We start from the raw sequence: 22098 nt of genomic DNA, 5'->3' as shown, positions 1-22098 counted from the left end.
CTCATACACTACCATGGAAGCCTCCCTACTAGGCGGCATCATAAAGTCCCTCACCAGCCTAGACCAAATCCAGCACCAAGCACTTCTCCTGTGCAACGAGCAGCAGCTGAGCTTTTATGCCCTCATGCAGGAGCAGGCAGAGACCTAACAGGCACTCCAGAAGATGCTGCAGCCCACAACATCTCCAGCTGTGTCCACTGCCTCCATCCCACACCTGATGCTCACCAAGATGGCCTTCATGGAGCTTTTTGAGCATGTGGCAGCTGGGTGGGAATGACTGGAGGAGGAAGGAACTCTGACTCCTCCTCTTGCTATCAGGAGAAGACCAGCTTGCCGCCCAGCAGCTGCTGCCAAAGATGCAGCTCGAGTATCTTAGCATCAAGTGGGTGGTCCTGCAGTCCTCACCAAGATCAGCTGCCCGTTTGCTGTGTCAAAGCAGCTGAAAGACTACTGTCTGTGGTTGCTGGCAGAGGAGAGGAACGAAGAACAGGCCATCAAACTGGTGATACTGGAGCAGTTCATAACAATGTGGGGCACTGGGAAATGCACAGTTGGTGAAAGTGAGGTGTGTGCACGGGGATGTTCATGAGTATCCTCTGTAGCCAGTCATTATTAAATACCGGGGCAAAAGTAGAGTAGAGGTGGTAAGTCCTTGCCTCACCCATACACTAATTCTTGGGACAAATAAGTCAAGGTTTCAGGTACTGGTATGAGAATTGTTTGAGGATGGGTCCTGTAGGAGCGAGGCATGTTGTGGGGAGGTGATGCAGGGCCTGTTGAAGTCAACTCCATGACAGGGGGACAGAGAGGTTGGGTAACACTCCAGCCCTCCACCTTTGGCAGGGATTCCCCTTTGGGATTTCCCCTTGGGGCAGTCATGCAATGAGACCCTGAATCACACCTCTGACAAAGTGAGAGTAACCGATGGTCAGCAAATTCAGCCTTATGTTGCGCTATCCCATTTGAATGGGGCAAAAGCCACGAACAAGTGACGGCCCATTTTCTGTCGGTTTGTCCTGTTTGTTTGACTTTTTGAAAGTGCACTGAAAAATGCGGTCCAAATAAACACAAGTGAGGAGCTCTGTTGAAATAACGCCTGCCTCCTAGATCTTCCTCCGCACCCATACACACCGGGTTCTACAGTGATATCAGTGCACTTCATGTTGCCATCTACAGCCGTGAGCTCATAAGACCTGGACTTAAGTTGAAACGGAAAATCTGAATAAATGGTAAATGGTGTGCACTTATATAGCGCTTTTATCCAAAGTGCTTTACACTGGCTCATTCACCCATTCACACACACACACGGTAGCAGAGCTGCCATGCAAGACGCTATCTTTCCATCAGGAGCAACTTGGGGTTCAGTGTCTTGCCCAAGAACACTTCGGCATGTGGTCACGTGGGCCGGGAATCGAACCGCCAACCCTATGATTAGTGGCCAACCCGCATGCAGCCCAAGCCACAGCTGCCCATAAGAAGAAGAATAACTGAATAAGAATAACTTCAACCTCGTCACCTAGCTAACGTTAGCTGTTTAAATTGTTACTCAACTGGATGGAATAAAACCACCTGTATGATAAATAAATAAATGTGAATGCATTTATAAACAATTCAGTAGCTACCCATACAATTTTTATTATTTTTGTCAGCTTTCTATTACAACTACAATACAGTGCCCTGGTGAGCACTCAGCTCTGTTTGTTCTGCTATGTCAGAATCAGTTCCACAGTTAATGGACTAGGTAGGCAAAAAAACAAAACAAAACAAAACAAAACAAAAAAAAACAAAAAACACATGGCACAGCCAAGGTGAAGGCATCTGAATTTTAAAGTGCATATGGAAATGCAAACCTTTTCCTCTGATGGGCTTTTTTTATTATGTGAGGAAGAACAGGGGGAAACTGCAGATTGGGGCAAAGTGAAAGATGGAAAAACAGCAAAGACAGACAGACTAGCCACATAAAACTAAATAAGTACCTGGTGATCAGATTGGGAGGGTAAAATCGACCGGTCTGTGATGACCACTGCTCTGGATATCTTCCTGTGACAGAACAAAAACAGACAAATTAAAAAGCAAAAATTATGTAGGATTTAAGAAAATGCATAAACTGTAAACCTATGAAACCTATAAACCTGTGTGTGTAAGAAATTAAGAAAAGCTTAAAGAGTGACAAAGAGGGAGAGAGAAAGAAAAATACACAGAATGCGCAATAATATATCTAACTTGCACCACTATGATTATACACCAATCAGACATAACATTAAAACCACTGACAGGTGAGCATTATGGGTCAACATAACATTAAAACCACTGACAGGTGATTATCTCGTTACAATGGCACCTGTCAAGGGGTGGGACATATTAGGCAGCAAGTGAAAGGTCAGTTCTCAATGTTGATGTGTTGTAAGCTGAAAAATGGGTAAGTGTAAGGATCTAAGCAACTCTGACAAGGGCCAAATTGTGATGGCTAGACGACTGGGTCAGAGCATCTCCAAAACCGCAGGTCTTTTGGGGTGTTCCCAGTATGCAGTGGCTAGTACCAACCAAAAGTGGTCTGAGGAAGGACAACCTGCTGAATCAGTTACGAAGTCATGGGCACCCAAGGCTCACTGAAGCACCTTGGGAGCAAAGGCTAGCCCATCCGGTCTGATCCCACAAAAGAACTGCTGTAGCACAAATTGCTGAAAATATTAATGTTGGCTATAAAGGTGTCAGAACACAGTAGATCACAGCTTGCTGTGTATTGGGCAGCGTAGCCGCAGAGGAGTAAGCGAGTGTTGAACAGTAGCGAGGGTGTAGAGAGGGTCAAACGAGTGCTCGTCACAGCTCCGTGCTCGCGGGACCATATTTATGCACACAGAGCAGAAATGCTCCCTCACAAGAATGGTTTACCACGCGTGTGGTTTTTGACACTAATTACACAGCATATTTTACATCTTTCAATCCCACTTAATGATAAACTCGGTGTAGAAAACCATAAAACTTTAAGTGAAATCTGTTCAATAAAAAAGCTGAATGTGAAAAAAAATATATATTTTTTTAATGTGTCAACTTTTTACAACTCACTTGTATGCTGTTTGCATTCTCTGGTCGTCTCGGATGTAGCTGTCTTCCACCACAAAATGGCTGCAACTAATACGCTGACCATGGGTGTCAATCACAGCTTTACACCTACAAACAGCAAAGACCAAATTTATAAATGTCTGGTCTTGAACTTCCTACTAGTGACACCAAAATATAAAAGTTTCAGCACAAAAATGTACTCTACCTAAATACACATTATATAATAATGCTATTTTATACATAATATTTAAAATTCAACATTCAATCTGTGGTGGTCATAAATTTTGTTGATGCTAATGTATTAGCACAAATCCAGGGAAGTGTGTGCCTGGTACACTCCCACTCTTCTGATGGACAAAAAGTGGAAGAACAGTGAACGTAGGGGAATATGTCAGCTTATGTCAAGAGTTATAAATGTGCTTTATAGGGCTCATTATCCTGACTAATGGGTTAGGGGTGACATCCTTGAAATGACTTGAAATGACTTTCACAAAACAATAAAGGGCAAGGTGAATGACTCAATGCCCGACAAAAAGTGTGACCATCATTACAATTCTCCCTTCATACAGGACTGAATGAAGTACAGACCTGTTTAGGTAAATGAAGATTTATTTACTGAGGGGAATTGACAAAGAAGGCTGAAGGCTTCATCAATTGCCAGGAGATATGGGAAGTCCACAACTCTGACACACCTAAAAAAAAGGGCCCTTATCAAGACCACACTTTGTGAATTTTTTTTTCAGACTGTGGGACTGAATGGTTATCATGTCCACAGTGCATGGTGCAGTGTTGTTTAAATAAAGAAACCAGGTTAAGTTTGTAAACATTTCATGGCAAACTATGCCAAGGTGAAAAGGTCATTGACTAATTGACGTCAATTAACTACCGTCTGACAAATTCAAAGAGCTTGTATTTAGAGAGCTGTTGGTTAAACTTGTTGTAAGGGCTCAAAATCTGGAACTTCTTATTGAAATGCATTTAAATATATTTAAACATTTGCCACAACTACTGTATAATGCACACAGACCAAGTTTACAAGGGTCTGTTCAACATTTATTCAAGTGTTGATAGTTTCATTTGGTTTCAAGATCATTTACCACCACTTGTGTAACAGGAGAGGTAAAAGATAACAAAAAAGAGCTAAAGTTGTAAAAGGATAACAGAACTTCAAAATACAACAAAATTCAGATGCAGAAGCTGATTAGCAGGGCTAAACATCCAACTCAGATACACGATCAAGTGGACCATCAGCCTCATTAACAAGTTTGGCAGCCAGCTGACTGACTTTGATGCCAACATGGCAGTTGGGCTCTAAGGTCCCATAATCCTCTACTGCATTATTAATCTAGTTCTACCCTTTTCAGTTTATGCCTGTAATAAGTCAAGACGTAAGGTGGTAATTTATGATACTGGGGAAATTAAAATCATTGTTCAGCCTGCCAGAAACCTTGCCAACTCTTCTTTTTTCTACTACCGCTTCACCTTCATGGAACCTATTTTCTCTCAGTGATGTATGGCACAAGCAGGGTTGAGCTGACACTCGGCCGCCACAGTTGGAGGGCAGCAGTTCTCTACAGTGTGCCCTCTGAGTGCTTCTTATGGACTGAATTAACAGGAATGATTGACACTTTGGTTTGAAACACTCAGAACACTTATGGATGGCTCCAACCAGTGGAACAATGGTCCTTGATCCACATGCTGAACTTTGGATAACTGGGTGAGAAACTTCAAAAGGCCTGTGTAATTGCAGGCAGTACATTTTGGTATTGATGAGGGGTATTAGTGATGCAGAAACTGTTCATTCATTAAGATATATATATATATATATATATATATATATTTTTAAGTTTCAAGTTTGTCATGTGCATGAGTACAGCATACACTACACAATGAAATTCATATTTGCACATTCTCCCACATCAACTTATCAGAAGTGGGGAGAGAGTGAAAAAAAATGTGTGAGCAGGGTGACTGGAGTCTTTCATGATGCAGCCTGCCTTTGTCAGTCAGCATGTGGTGTAAATGTCCTTTATGCCCAGGGGCTGAGTTCCCATGATTCTTTCAGCTGTTTTCACCACTACAGTGCTTACAGTCCTGTGTTGTGCATTTGCTCTTCCAGGATGATATTCACCCTGTGATTAAAAACTCTAAAGGACCATGGTTGACTTCCTTCAGACGCTTGAGGAAATAGAGGCATTAGTGGGCCTTCTTAACAGTGTTTAGTGTGTTGTTTCCACTTGCATTTGTTGGTGAGGGTGACTCCAAGGAAGCTTAACCTGCTGATCCTATCTACAGCTTCCCCTCTGATGATTATAAGGCTTGCACACTATTTCTTTCTTCTGGTAGTCCACAATCAGTTCCTTGGGCTTGCTCATATGTATGGTGAGGTTGCTCTCCTAGCACCACTCTGACAGCATCTTCAGGATGGTGTTGGATCTGTGCTTGGCCCTGCAGTCGTGTGTGTACAGAGAGTACAGAATTGAGCTCAGCACATTGCCTTGAGAAGGAGGGTGGTTTCTCAATATCGATGATAAGCGTGGAGGATGTTTGTTTACCAATGTGCATATGATGGGGGCTACTGGTGTGGAAATCCAAAATTTTGTTACAGACTATGGCGTTCAGGCCCAGGTCCAGGAGTTTTACCTGCAACAATGCTAAAGTAAATCTGGCAGTAGAAGAATATACTATCTCTTACAGGGTTAGTTCATATAATTCAAGATCTACAGTGCATCCAGAAAGTATTCACAGCGCTTGTTTTTTTATTTTTAATAAATTTGCATTTCAAACAAACTTCTTTCATGTTGTCATTATGGGGTATTGTTTGTAGAATTTTGAGGAAAATAATGAATTTAATCCATTTTGGAATAAGGCTGTAACATAACAAAATGTGGGAAAAGTGAAGCGCTGTGAATACTTTCCGGATGCACTGTATAAAATGAAACAAGAGGTAGGTAGTCAACTTAGGAGCCTGAGAGTACTTTATGCATTCTATAAAAGGGTAATATCATCCATCTCAACAGAGATTCAAAGTCGGCTGACAAATTCAAACTGTGATATCTCAGCAGCTACACTGTTATCTTTTGTACGGTGTTCTGTTGGACACTAGCTATGGAACACTACCACTTATAGCTATTATTCTTTAAGAACCAAATACACAGTAACCCAAAACCAAGTGGGAATGAAAGGAGTGCAAGGCCAGGCCAAAAACACCCTGATCTAACTAGTTTATCACAACAGTCTGCCTTTGAATCTCACTAAAGCTGTTTCTAGTGAAGCCTGATGCACATTATAAGCACAGATTAAAAAAGGAGACTGGAGGCAAACTCTCATTTTTTAAGAGGCAGCAATAAAGGTTGTTTTTGTCTTCAGATGAAAATCAATTGGTGATGGTAAAGCCACAAGGAAAAATCTGCATCACTCATTGCTGGCCCAAGTGGCAGGACTAGTGATTTGTCTTCTGAACTCAGATGCTTCAGGAGGGCTGCACACTGCTTCTTCCCTGCAAATTAATTAATTCTATATCTATCATTTTAACCCTTCCCTCTCCACCACCCTTTCATATTCTTTTATTTTGGTATTTGTGTCAGAACTTACTCAGTGTATCTGGTGGATCAATGAAGAACTTACTTGCCCGACTCCTTGTCCACTACCAGGCACTGCACAGAATGGCGCAGACAATAAATGCCCCCAAAAACAGCACACATTCTATAAAATAAGGCAAACACACAGACACACACACACATTTTCAGACACAGACACACACTGTTCTCAAAGTTAATGGATCAAGCAAACATCCATAATTACAATGGATAGCATGACATTAAACATAACTTGCAGACGATTTCTTAATCAATAGTAAAAGGGGTTATAGCAGGATAACAAGTAGCAAAATAAAAAGTATTGGAGGTCAACAGTGTCAATGGGGATGACTCCACTACCAAAAGTCTAGTCTTTCTTGTTAGTAAGTGGTATGCCTTAAATACCCTTATAATATACTTTACACAGGAAGGAAACTATTGAAGAAAAACTATTTTACACATTTGACCTAGCTGTGACCCTAGGTTAAACCCTGTTTGGATCAATTACAGAATGTCATCAGTGCGCCTTGAGTTCCTGAACATGAACTTGTAAGTAACATCTCTGTGTGACAAACATACGGAGCCCCCTAATGTCAGGTAAGAAAAAGAAATACAGCCTTGTGTAAACCATGCCCTTAGATTTGTAAACTGTACCCTCAGGTACCCGAGGGCACGGATTACAAAACTGAGGGTATGGTTTACAAATCTGAGGGCACTGTTTACACAAGGCTGTATTTCTTTTTCTTACCTGACACTAGGGGGGCTCCGTACAAACAGGAAGCTATTGAAGGAAAATTATTTGATATATGACAAGGATATTTGGCCTTGACACCGTTTGGATCAGTTCCAAAATCTAATGAGTTAATCTGCTGATTACAATGATAATTCTACGCATTCTTGACGGACGGACAGATGGACATATAATCTGAAAACATAATGCCTACCTAGTGGCAGAGGCATAAAAATGTCACTATGGTCACATTTCTACTTTATAAAGTGTAAAAGGAATTGTATATGAATGGTCTAAAACATGTTTCATTTCATAACCAAAAAGAAAACATCTAAAGTGAGACACGTTTCTCTCCATACAATCCAAGAACAGTGGATAAAATACTCTAGGAAAAAGCTCCTGTCCCTACAAATTAATCTAAAGGTAGACAGCGCACATGCCAACAATCATCTCTTGTCCTCCACAGATATACTATAGAACTATAGAATTAGAGGCTGGGAGGCTCATTGAGGTCATTAAACCTAATTGACAGATGTTTAAGCTGATATTATTCTAATTACCGGCCCACTGTCAATCGTGATGATGGTGCTAGGGATGACCGAGTGGAATATGGCAGCTGCCTCAAGCTGTGATGCTGCTGCCAGCACCCCAACCTCCCCGGTGTTCCAGAACTTGCCCCACAAAGGGGTAAATAAGGCTAAATTATCAGTTGTGAACATCCAGTACCCTCATACAGGCCCCCATACTTTATAGCCTCTAAATAGTATTTCAATCCCTATCAAGGTGGGATCAGAGGATGTGATTTTTTTAATATGCGAGCAAAACAATGAGGGCCATTAATAGCTAGACACATTGACAGCACACTCACAGATGATTTATGAGTTTGTGTATAATTTGATTATGCTATTAATTCCACTGATTACAGCTGCAGCAAGTGCGGAGAAGGTCACATCCAAAATAAATCTTTGACAGCTCCCTACTTCTCTTCATCTACACACTCCCCCTTCCCACATAACCCCACTAAACAATTGCCTCAAACTAGTTATTTGTTTAATTAAAAGGTAATGTACCAGGCTGAACAAATAAGCTGCAGGCTCTTCAGCAACATTATACTCAAGCACAAAATAAATTACATAGGGCTTTGTAAGGATGGTGGTTGCCTTTTTTAATCCCTGGGAATTTGATGGGATGATATTATTAACAGATAATAGCTTGGTACCCATGGGATATTAAAGAATACAAATTTTAGTTTGCAAACTAATAAGTTAAATTGGAACAGTAAGGTTATAACACCAGATTTATTAACTACCGTTTGAAAAATTATGAAAACAAATAGCATGCAGTGAGTAATTTTTTTTTTTAAGTCAAACACGCAGGGGCATATACGTTTATGGGTTTTTTGTTTTTTTTTAAATCTTGCCATTACTTTATTGCAGTTCAATGCAATCTTGTCATTAATTTATGACAAAATTAGCTAGTGATACACACACAACTTTGATGAATAAGTATTTGATGAACACTGCCTGTTCTTCATGCCTAGACCAAGGTGCTTAGTCTTGTGAGGGTCAATAATAAATTATCTTGCCACTAAAGAAGAAACTAAAACAAGAGAATTACCACTCATCTGTCAGGTTTCCTACTAACATAAAAATGCCTTAAGGTGGGGTACTGTGCACTAAATTGGGGGGGTGGGGGGGGATTGGCTTCGGGGCTAGACAAAGAACTACACTACTCTCACAAAACACTATTATAAACTTTGCTGATGCTGGAAAGACAATCACTACTTTTAATTAATATATTTCCCCTTCCCATTAATCTAGGAAAAAGGCACAGCTGTCAAAATTTGAAGGATAATGCACACAAGGATGACAAAACATTTCATCACTTTATTAGCGGTGGCTGTTCACTGATCTGTGAATAACCTGAGATAGAAGGAGCTTTATTGGGTTCATGCCATCGTCTGTCCATCCATCATGTGCAAGCAGGTATCAGTGTGATGGATAACACCGCCTTCTCTGCCAGTATATCCAGATTGGGTTGTTTTTCTGTATAAACTGGAATGCTTTTATTTGGATTGTGCTGGGGGAAAATGCCTGGGCAGGTAGACTAAATTTAAGCTTTATTGGCAATGATTTGTGCAGGTTTCCTTTTCATCTCTAATGCATTTGAGCGAATTTTGAATTATTAGACTAGAAACTGTCAAACGAAATTGGTCACTGTCTGATTTTTAGCAAAATGGGCCCTCATTCATCACCGGTGTATATGCACAGGTACACTATACAGCCAAAAGTATGTGGACACCTGACCGTCACACACACATGTGAGCCTTCCTCAAATTGTTGCCACAAAGTTGGAAGCACTCAATTGTCTAGAATGTCTTTGCATGCTGTTATATTAAGATTTCCCTTCATCAGAACTCAAGGGCCCAAACCTGTTTCATCATGACAATGCCCCTGTGCACAGAGCAAGGTCCATAAAGATATGGTTTGCCAAGGTTGATGTGGAAGAACCCAAGCCATGACCTCAATCCCACTGAAAACCTTTGGATGAATTGGAATGCCGATTGCATGCTAGGCCTTTTTGACTTGACATCAGTGCCTGACCTCACCAATACTATTCTGGCTGAATGGGCAAATCCTCACAGCGATGTTCCAAAAGTGGAAAGCCTTCCCAGAACACTGGAGGCTGTTATAACAGCATAGGTGGGGGCCAACTCTGTGTTAATGCCCATGGAATTGGAATGGGCACATATGGGTGTGATGGTCAGGTTTCCACAAATTTTGCCCATACAGTGCATGTGTAAATTGTGTGCAAGTAATTTTCAATGCTAAATGTAACAAAGTGAAATGCTTGGGCTTAAGATGTCCTGGTTGTTTAATCCTGGATCAGGACTGTTAATGATTTGAATTAGCTGTACAATCCATTATCCATTCCAATCCATTCAATTAAATGTAGTTTTTGTTTAATATGAACATACTAGTGTTTATGCTCAAATGCACAGTCTATGTTAAAGAGGGTGGCTTATCTTTGTTGGAGGATGTCACATGTAATGCCATGTAGAGAGAACAGATTTTTAAGGATAGTACCAATTTCTTATCTCCACACTGAGTAATATATCAGCAGATACCCACTCCCACACAAAAAAAATTTAGCCATCAAGTGTGAGCCATAGCTGAGACCCATGAGGGAGAGGGAACTGGGGTGCACAAATGCAATAATGGTGCAAGTTCAAGTGCTTTTAACATAGTGATTCTGGTTAAATGCACATTTTAGAGAGAATCTGAGAATAAAGTGGGTATTTCTTAATCATTATCATCAAGTATGAGTGTCCCTGCAGTGTTGGATATTATTTATCTTAGCCAACCTATACAATTAGAATTGGAGCAACGTGCAAGACACCTGTGAAACAGGTGTTCCAGTTGTCAACAACTTGACTCCCCTCTTGTCACAAGCTCCTTCAGAAATATAATTCAGTTACAATAATCCCAAAAGCAAATGCACAATTGTTCAAGTTAACTAAAATTTGTAATAAATTAAATTCATTACATTTAAAATGATTAACACAAAAATATTAAACAGCTCAGCTTAATATCACCAACATTGACTGAAATCTCGGCTTCAGAAAAAAAATTCCACTGCATCTAAACTACCAGTTTCACAGCACCGCTCTCTAAAGACCCAGAGTGCTAAAAGCAGCCAACCAGTGTACTGCAAAGACATGGACATTTACTTCTCCTTAGTGCTCTGTGTGTGCATTCTAAAATTTCTACTGTTTACCTACAGAATACCATTTTATTTATGAATATGAGTTCATTTTATTCTACAGTAGATGTTCCAACACCATTCAGCTAAACAAAGCACCATAAAAACAAAAGTGCATTTTGAAAAAGTTCTTACAGACTTAGAAAAAGGCCAATTCATGTACACACATCACAGGCTTATCAAAACATGTAATTTGTCCAAGCTATACAGATGCTTATCTATTTTTAAAAAATAATTTTAAGCATCTATTCTTAAAGATCTGTCCCTCTGCAGAATCTAACCGCAACCATAATTATAGACACCCCCAATCAGAGAGAGGCGTGAGAACTGGCAGAGGACCATTTGGCGGTATATCCAGGGGCAGACGAACCCCTCTCCCTCTCTCTCGTTCTTCTACCTTTTCTCCCTGCAAAGCAGAAACAGGGGCCAATTCCACCAAAACCAGCACCCCAGTCCTGGGTTTTCCATACCCTTTCCTCCCCTCCTTCTCCGGCACCTCTGATGTCTCCCCTAACTCGCCCTCTCTCTACACAGGTAGAACCGTCCATGCCCAACAGTACCGGGATAAAGCCCAGGCAGGTTTGCAGGCATGGCAGGAAAGCTGGGCATTTCCAGTATCAGCATTCCCACAGAGAAGCCTCACCGCACGCATCCACTAATTCTTGGGACAAATTGGCGAGGTTTCCAGGCATTAGTGAGGAAACTGTGTGTGGGTGGGTCCTGCCGCAGGGTGACACAGTGTGGGATGTGGGATGTTCAAATAAAAGAAGAAACGACCCACCCATTGGTCCCAAAGAGCAGTCAGGAAATGTTATTCCAGGCGGCTCATTATAATCCAATGTAGGGGCACTTAGAGCAGGATAAAACACTGAACTGACTCATGGCCTGTTTCCATTTGGCCTGGCATTTGCAGCTTGTGGTGTGCATCATGTCGCAAATGTCCGCTTGTGTATCTGATGGTCATCCCAAATGCACCATTGCGCACCCTTCCATTAATCAAGATCCCCTTTGAAAGAATTGGTACGGACCTTGTCGGGCCATTAGAAAGGTGCCTGCAAGGATATTGCTTTGTGTTAGTCTTTGTGAATTATGCAACGCAATATCTGGAAGTAGTGTCTCTGTGCAGCATCTCAGCATGCAGAGAAGCACTCTTCAGTGTTATCTCCCAAGTTGGGATCCCAAAAAAGATCCTGACTGACCAGGGCACTACAATTATGTTAGGGACACAACACGAACTGTAGGAATTATTGGGGATTAAATCAATTCACACCAGTGTTTACCATCAAGCCCCTGTTATTTGCAGCACCAGAGGTCCCGCAAGCCTCCACAAGGTATTGCCCATTCAAATTATTGTACAGGTGCAAGCCTGGTGGAATCTAAGACGGCATTAGGAAAAATTGAGAGGAGGGCCCTACCTCCAGCAAAAAACGAAATTCAGTACATTCTTGACCTGAGAGCAAAACTCCACACATTAACACAATTAGCAATTAACACAGAAGATTTGCTACAAGCGCAAGAACATCAATCCCAAAAATATGACTGGGTCTTTTGGCTATGGGAATTTGCACTGGGAGATAAAGTACTTGTTTTGCTACACATGTTGAGCTCTGAATTACTCACAATGTGGCAAGGACCCTTTGAGGTCACATAGCGAGTTGGAAAAGTCAACTATGAGGTCAGGCAAATGGATAGAGGCAACGTACATCAAATATACCACCTCAAACCATGGAGAGAGGTGGTTCCTGTGGCTCCGGCAACAGGAGGTCCCCGAGAGAGAGGAACTGGGACCAAAAGCAAGTCTAAAAAGTGCGGCCTGATTCACCTCGGTTCTCTGTGGAGACCACCTATCACCGTCCCAGAGAGCAAAGGTTGCAACAGGAATTTTCCGATGCGTTTTCGTCTCTACCCAATCACATGGACCTTACAGAGCACCACATTAAGACTCCTCCAGAAGTGGTAGTACACAGCCGCCTATACCGGTTACCTGAACACACACCCACAAAAACATGTTTCGGGACGAACTCAAGGTTATGCTCGACATGGGAGTCCTATAATGATTGAAGCGGCCTGGTGGTCTTAGTGGGTTTTTGTGAGGACTTTAGAAAAGTCAATACGGTGTCTACATTTGATGCATATCCAATGCCTTGCATTGATGAACTGCTTGAATACTTAGGCACGGCTCTCTTTTATTCAATACTGGACTTAACCAAGGGGTATTGGCAGGTTCCCTTGATTAAAATATCTCGGGGACAAAATGGCCTTTTCCACTCCTTTTAAGTTACACCAATTTTGACACCCTTCCATCTGGGTTGCTTGAAACGCCAACAAAATAATTTCAGTCAGCTGCAGGCCGGATGGCTCCACGGCCTGAGTCGGGCAGTGAACCAAAGGGAATTGTTACAGAAAGAAAAGAAAAAGAAAAGAAAATCCTAACCCTCTGAGACATGTTCAACTTAGAAGTCAGAATTATGATAAAACCACAGAAGTTGCCTCACCTGCAAAAGCACTGTGGGATTTCACCTAGGCCATAAAGTGGGAACAGGAATGGTGTATTGCCATAGCGACCTAGGCAACGCAAGAAATGCTGCGTAGCCTTCAGGCCATTGATGGTTGGAGAATCTTGGCTCACCATGGCAATGGAGTGCAAAATGAAATGCTGCAGATTCTCTGTCAAGTTCTTACATTTGAGAAACTCCAAAAATGGCATCTCTGTGAAATCTGAAGAAACAGATTAGAATTTTTATGCCATACTCATCTAGCACCTAGCACTTTTGACATTAAAGTTTAAGCATTATCAGATATGACTTCTGCTTATTGTCTAAATGCATAAATATACAGTATAGAAAGTACATATTTATATTTATACCACAATGCTCATAAATCAAATCTGGGTGTTAATTCATTTTATAAAAAAGCATGGTTTTGACAGCAGTGCCTACTGGAATCCAAGTGGTGTGGCTCATTCAAATGAGGTTTACAGTTTAGGCCAAAAGTTTCCATACACCTTGGCTAAAGAAATTCAACTTTTTTTTTTCAACAACACGTTTCATGTTACCATATCTTTCATGTGTTACTCAATTAGGGTATCTAATTTATTTCCGTGAAAGGTCATTTCAAAATAACAATTAAGAGACAGATTTATTTCAGCTTTAATTTACTACATACATCACATTTTTAGTGGGTCAAAAGCTTATAAACACTTTGTTAATATATGGTGCCAGTGCCTTATTGCCTAACTGCTTGAACTTGAATTAAAAACTTGCAGTATCTTTCCACAAGCTTCTCAAAATACCTGTGCCCATTGCTCCTGAGAGAACTGTCATAATACAGTCAGGTTTGTGGGGCCTCTTACTCAGACACGCCTTCTAATTTCAGCCAAAAAATTGTCTATACTTTCACTTTGTTACAACTTTGGAGGTATGCTTAGGATCACTGCCATGTTGGAAGACCCAGCTGTGACCAAGTTGTAATGTTCTGGCTGATGTCTTTAGGTTTTGCTTCAGTATTTCTAGATGATAATCCTTCCTCATGATGTAAGAAAGTACATTTTATTTATATAGCACATTTAAACACAGCAAAGCTTATCAAAGTGCTAAACAGAGTAAGAAAAAGTTAAATAGAAAACAGAATAAAACCAAATAGAGAAAGACAATAGAAAAAATTAGATTAAAATGCCTTGGAGAAGAGATACACTTCCAGCCTCTTTTTAAAAATGATAATTGAGGGTGCAAGGCAGATGTCCAGTGGCAATTGATTCCATAAACAAGGGGCGGCAACTGAAAAAGCTCTATCCCCCTTAGTTTTTAAACAGGATCGAGGGACATACAGAATAAAAATATCAGAAGATCTTAAAAATCTGCTAGCTAAATGTGGTGTAAGAAGATCTTTGAGATAAGATGGAACTTGATCATTAAGAGTTTTAAAGACAAACAAAACTGTTTCCTAAAATGGACCGGGAGCCAGTGGTATGATGCTAAAATTGGGGTGACGTGATCATATTTCTTTGCCTTGGTCAACAGCCTTGCAGCTGCATTCTGAACCATCTGGAGACGAGAAAGAGATGACTAAGGAAGGCCCAAGTATAATGAATTACAATAATCAAATTGCGATGTGATAAAAGCATGAACAACCTTCTCCAAATCTTGCCATCTCTAGTTCTCTCTGAAAGTATTGGAACATAATAAAAGAAGAATTCACGTGTTTGCTGGTACAAAAAAATGTTTAAAAACATTTAAAAATCATATGGCATGACGCCTTTAAAATGACCTCTCATGTGAACAAAGTAGATACCTTAATTGACAAAAGAAATGTATGATATCATGAAATGTGTATGACTGTGAAAAATGGTGAGTGAATATCTTTAGCCAAGGTATATAGTGGTGCTTGAAAGTTTGTGAACCCTTTTGAATTTTATATATACCTGCATAAATATGACCTAAAACAATCAGATTTTCACACAAGTCCTATATGTAGACAAAGAGAACCAAATCAAACAAATGAGACAAAAGAATTATACTTGGTCATTTATTTATTGAGGAAAATTTTTTGTACACAATATTTTGTATCTGTGAGTGGCAAATGTATGTGAACCTCTGGGATTAGAAGTTAATTTGAAGGGTAAATTAGAGTCAAGTGTTTTCAATTAATGGGATGACTATCAGGTGTATCAGGTGTTGCAAGGAGAAAACTACTGCTCTCCCAAAAAAATAAATAAATAAATAAAAAAAAACAAGCCCTTCTGCAGTCTGCTAACGAACAAATGGCCAAGCCAAAAGGCTAACAGAAACAGACATTTTGTGGACAGATGAAAACAAAATAGAACTTTTTGGTTTAAATGAGAAATATTATATTTGGAGAAAGGAAAACACAGCATTCCAGCATAAGAAACTTATCCCATCTCTTAAACATGGTGGTGGTAGCATCATGATTTGGGCCCGTTTTGCTGCATCTGAGCCTGGACGGCTTGCCATCACTGATGGAACAATGAATTCTGAATTATACCAGCAAATAAACGAAAAGGTGAGGACACCTGTTCATGAACTGGATCTCAAGAGAAACTGTGTCATGCAGCAAAACAACAACTCTGAGCACACAAGTCATTATATCAAAGAATGGTTGAAGAAGAATAAAGATAATGTTCATGAATGTCAATGTCCTGACCTCCAACAGAAATGTTGTGGAAGGACCTGAAGCAAGCGGTTCATGTGAGGAAACCCACCAACATCCCAGAGTTGAATTCCTCCAAGCCGATGTGGAGAACTGATTAAGAGTTACTGGATATGCTTACTTGCAGTTAACACTGCACAAGGGGGTCACAACAAATACTGAAAGCAAAGGTTCACATACTTTTTCCACTCACACATGTAATATTGGATAATTTTCCTCAATAAATAAATGACCAAGAATAATATTTTTGTTTTATTTAAAAAGGGTCCTTTTTATCTACTTTTAGGACTGAGGATTCTGAGGATGTCTTAGGTCACATTTATGCAGAAATCTAGAAAACTCTAAAGGCTTGACAAACTTTCAAGCACCACTGTATGTAAAAGTTTTTTTTCCTCAACTGTATATTAATGTATTCATTTTAATACACTCCACATACTCTCAAGGATAATAGACAGTTATTTTAACAATGAAAATTCAATACTCATTAATATGATGAAGCTTTCTTTTAAAATTTGTTTAAAATTTATGCATGAATCTCGAGTGTCAGCACTTTGTAACTGTCAGTAAGTTTTCCAACAAAGGACAGTGGAGTTTGTGTGTTGTGGTTCCTCAGTAACATGACAAGTGCCATGTTTTTGTCTTATTAACTTCGAGAGAGGGAGAGAGAAAAAAACAGAGGCTAGTGACAGAATTTATGTTTATAGCTGCTATAACGTAACTTATAGCGCAAGCAATTTGTCTTATATAAAGAATATGTTTTATTCTTTATATATTGAGCATTTCATACATATACATACTATATTCACACTCACCTACCAATTAAACACTATATGGAAAAAAGTTTGTGAACACCATCACACCCATTTGTGCTTTTTGAACATCCTATTCCAGATTTAGCATACAAAGATATCATATTCAGTTGTGTTGGTCCAACTTTGTGGCAACAGTTTGCAGAAGGCCCACAAAAGGGTGTAATGGTCAGGTGTCCATAAATATTTGGACATATACAATAGTGTACAAAGCAAAATGTGCATAGCATTAACACAAAATGCAAAAAAAACTAAAAGAATTTCCACTCACATATGTTCCATACCTTCATTATCACAAGTCGCAGATTTTAAAATAGTGTATGTTATGATATAATAAAAAAGAAATTACATTATAAAATTATATCTCCCTTTCTTAATGTTTAAAAAAAATTGTCTAATAACGTACTTTTTGTGTGATCATCTTCAGATCTTTTTTGCACTTTTGCACTCAACTGTACAGACATACAGACAGACAGAGATATAGAAAAGACAGTCATACCTTTGAATTCCTCTTGGTGTTGCTCAAAGTCCAGACAGAAAGTAAGGAATTTCATCAGCATACGTTTCTCCACCACAGTCAACTGCTTACTGCCAAATACATCTGCACGCGAACATGGGACCTTAATGTGGTTGGTGTTTGGAGAGAAGACAGAGGTAAGGCTATGGGTGAACATACAACATACAAAGCAGAATGAAATGTGATGAGTAAAAAAAAAAAAAAAACTATTTATAGAGAGACAGAGTATGAGGAGGAGAGCAAGAAAAGAGGAAAGAGAGATTAAGAAAGAAAGGCGAGTCAGACACTCAGCAAAACAGATGAATTTCTTGCATTAAATATGTTGCTTACATTTCTTCACATAAATCAGAAAAAAAACTCTTCTCTTCAAATACTATTTATTCATATAAAAATAAAAAGGTTGAAATTAAGCAGAACTTAGAGTTATTTATACATATGCTAAATATCAACTGATTATGTGAGTCAGAAATACTGGAACGCTTGTGGCTATTCATGTTGAATAAAAATGAATATTTTTATATATATTTTTAATATTATGATTTTTAACCATTCCTAAGTATTTTAACCTTAACTTTCTTATTTCAAATAATAATTTTGTTAATCAAAACACTGAGCTTTGAGAAGCATTAAAAAGTAAGATTCAAATCAGATTCAATGGCAATTACACCATTCAATTAATGGTGGCTACAATGTTCAGGGTAATACAAAACAATAACTTCAATGAGCTTTTGATTTAATATAGTCTTGAACAATGTGCAAAAATTTAAATGCAGACATTATGGTATTTTCTACAGTGGGCATCAGCCAAGACTCTTGTCACTGAACACTGTTTCACAGATCACCTTCAAACTGATGGTACCTTGTCAATAACAAAGACAGAATCCACATTTAAGCATTGTTTGTGCATGTACAGTATCTCACAAAAGTGAGTACACCCCTCACATTTTTGTAAATATTTGATTATATATTTGTATATGTGACATTATATATATATATATATATATAAAAAATGTGACATAATATGTAATGTGAATATATATAATGTGACAACACTGAAGAAATGACACTTTGCTACAATGTAAAGTAGTGAGTGTACAGCTTGTATAACAGTGTAAATTTGCTGTCCCCTCAAAATAACTCAATACACAGCCATTAATTTCTAAACTGCTGGCAACAAAAGTAAGTACACCCCTAAGTGAAAATGTCCAAATTGGGCCCAAAGTGTCAATATTTTGTCTGGCCACCATTATTTTCCAGCACTGCCTTAACCCTCTTGGGCATGGAGTTTACCGGAGCTTCACAGGTTGCCACTGGAGTCTTCTTCCACTCCTCCATGATGACATCATTGAGCTGGTGGATGTTAGAGATCTTGTGCTCCTCCACCTTCCGTTTGAGGTTGCCCCACAGATGCTCAGTAGGGTTTAGGTCTGGAGACATGCTTGGCCAGTCCATCATCTTCACCCTCAGCTTCTTTAGCAAGGCAGTGGTCGTCTTGGAGGTGTGTTTGGGGTCGTCATCATGCTGGAATACTGCCATGCGGCCCAGTCTTCGAAGGGAGAGGATCATGCTCTGCTTCAGTATGTCACAGTACATGTCGGCATTCATGGTTCCCTCAATGAACTGGAGCTCCCCAGTGCCGGCAGCACTCATGCAGTCCCAGACCATGACACTCCAACCACCATGCTTGACTGTAGGCAAGACACACTTGTTTTGTACTCACCTGGTTGCCGCCATACACCCTTGACACCATCTGAACCAAATAAGTTTATCTTGGTCTCATCAGACCACAGGACATGGTTCCAGTAATCCATGTCCTTAGTCTGCTTGTCTTCAGCAAACTGTTTGCGGGCTTTCTTGTGCATCATCTTTAGAAGAGGCTTCCTTCTGGGACGACAACCATGCAGACCAATTTGATGCAGTGTGCGGCATATGGTCTGAGCACTAACAGGCTGGCCCCCCGCCCCTTCAACCTCTGCAGCAATGATGGCAGTACTCAAACGTCTATTTCCCAAAGACAACCTCTGGATATGACACTGAGCACGTGCACTCAACATCTTTGGTCGACCATGGCGAGGCCTGTTTTGAGTGGAACCTGTCCTGTTAAACCACTGTATGGTCTTGGCCACCGTGCTGCAGCTCAGTGTCAGGGTCTTGGCAATCTTCTTATAGCCTAGGCCATCTTTATGTAAAGCAACAATTCTTTTTTTCAGATCCTCAGAGAGTTCTTTGCCATGAGGTGCCATGTTGAACGTCCAGTGACCAGTTTGAGGGAGTGTGAGAGCGATGACACCAAATTTAACATACCTGCTCCCCATTCACACCCGAGACCTTGTGACGCTAACAAGTCACATGACACCGGGGAGGGGAAATGCCTAATTGGGCCCTATTTGGACAATTTCACTTAGGGGTGTACTCACTTTTGTTGCCAGCGGTTTAGACATTAATGGCTGTGTGTTGAGTTATTTTGAGGGGACAGCAAATTTACACTGTTACACAAGCTGTACACTCACTACTTTACATCGTAGCAAAGTATCATTTCTTCAGTGTTGTCACATGAAAAGATATAATCAAATATTTATAAAAATGTGAGGGGTGTACTCAATTTTGTGAGATACTGTATGTTCATGTTTACCTGCTCCACTTTGCCATTATGACAGGTCAGGATACAACTGATGTTCTTGAACTCAGCATAGCGGCTGACGTTGGACTTGATGAGAAGGTCCACCAGTAAGCCACGGGAATACAGCAGCTGTAAGATGAAAATATCAGATTGTCGTTACAATACACAATCAAATTTGTGTGTGTCGTAAATGCTAGTGGTAGTACTGTCATGCCTAACTACAGCAGACTAGAAACATTTTTTTTTTATGTAGCATTGAGCTCCTGATGGGAGCAACAGAAGCAAGCGGAAGCCACATGAAATATTGTAAAAATTCATTCAAGAAAATAAATTACTTTCTAAAATCAAATTATCTCTTTTAGATGCAATACAGTGCATCTATTTTTCATCGGCTATTGCTGCAAAACACATCAATGACAAGTCTCCCTTTCTTTCATTCACGCACACTCTCAGACTGACTAATGGGAAAATATGAATGTTATTAATTTTGTAGAGTACATTATCATAAAAAACCTTCTGCAAGCCTAATCAAGCCTGGTCAGATCAGAGCCATTTTTGATATGGAGATCAAGCAGATTATGTAACAACCTAAAGGGTTCTTCATTTTTGAGGACATTGTAAACAGTGCTGTAAAGTTTTATCAGGATTGCTCGATTTGCGTCGTTCATTTTCCGAATAGTGCTATCTATCGGCCCTTTTATGGTTGTGCCTGTTCGTATGCCCTCCATCTCATTATATTTTTTAGCTGACCTCTCATGCGGCTTCAAATTTCAAAATAACTATTCATCCTTCTCGAAGTTACCAGGATATTTCACATTTTCTTCCGTTCATGTACGCCTGCATCAGTATCCATACTGTCATCATGTGGATTGTTTTGTGATGTTGATGGGCTATCATACAGTACATTATTTTTATTCCACTTTTTTTTTTGTTTAGCCATTGTGGCAGTGTACAAAATGTTGGTTGTATGCGTGTATAAAAACTGCTGAGTGTTGGCAAGTTCAGAATAATTTAATGGACACAAAAAATGAGAATGTTGTCATTTAATTAAAATGAAATTACATTTGTAGGCTTTTGTTTATTGTTATAATATTTTTTTTAAATATTTTTTAAAAGTGGTAGCCAAAGTAAACAACCAAAGAACACGAAATGGTTGCCAGTTGCCTACATCTTGTTGGCAAGGGAAACCGTTAATATCGAGCTCTGACTAGCTTGGTATGCTAGCTCCTCTCCAACATGGCCTTAGCTTGTTGGTATTCTTAGACTCTGATCCTATTTCTACTAGCATGATGATATGTTTTAGAGATTACAAAGCACTTCTGTAAAGCACTCTGATAAGAGCATCTGCAAGATACTATAAATGTAAACTTAATTTACATATTATGAGAGCAGCATCAGACTTCAATAGTCTTATGGCACTAAAAATTCTTAGCACACTGTAAAACAGTGCAATGGTGAAGCCACTATCTAAGCATCTGTCACCATGGTTTGACGGGCTAACAGTGGTGGACAAGAGTTTAACTATTTAAGTTACCAAAGAAGGATTAAATAATCTGTATGAAAAGTAAAGGCTAAAAAATATATTAAATCAACATTGTGGGATATGTACTAGAAAGTGATGTCAGGTGAGTTTTATATATGCCATATAATGGCAGAAGATCAGAAAAAAGGGTCAATGCAAAACTGTTCCTTACAGTGAAAAGTCAAAAGCTATGATGTGTCAAATACTGAAATTATCAATTTAGCATTTTGTATATTATAAAACATTCAAATCAAAACATCTGAATTAAAATGTGAACTAAAGCCAATTTAAGATGTACATTCTGACATTTGAAACTTTATGAATATATGCA

General features: G+C 39.6%; 1 protein-coding gene across 1 annotated transcript in view; it reads right to left on the bottom strand.

Moving 5' to 3' along the window:
• Positions 1-22098, bottom strand: part of chm (CHM Rab escort protein) — a 92404-nt gene that overhangs the window by 24829 nt on the left and 45477 nt on the right. The window contains exons 6-11 of the mRNA XM_053648342.1: positions 20258-20374; positions 17608-17728; positions 13629-13851; positions 6691-6768; positions 3067-3171; positions 1977-2040 (exon numbers count right to left, since the gene is read on the bottom strand). Of these exons, the coding sequence (XP_053504317.1) occupies positions 1977-2040; positions 3067-3171; positions 6691-6768; positions 13629-13851; positions 17608-17728; positions 20258-20374 (708 nt within the window). The remainder of the gene's footprint in view (positions 1-1976; positions 2041-3066; positions 3172-6690; positions 6769-13628; positions 13852-17607; positions 17729-20257; positions 20375-22098) is intronic.

This window comes from Ictalurus furcatus, chromosome 18 (genome assembly GCF_023375685.1).
Source record: "Ictalurus furcatus strain D&B chromosome 18, Billie_1.0, whole genome shotgun sequence".
NCBI classification, from domain to species: domain Eukaryota; kingdom Metazoa; phylum Chordata; class Actinopteri; order Siluriformes; family Ictaluridae; genus Ictalurus; species Ictalurus furcatus.
Note: the sequence above shows the minus strand (reverse complement) of the source record. Positions and strands in the feature narration are given on the sequence as shown.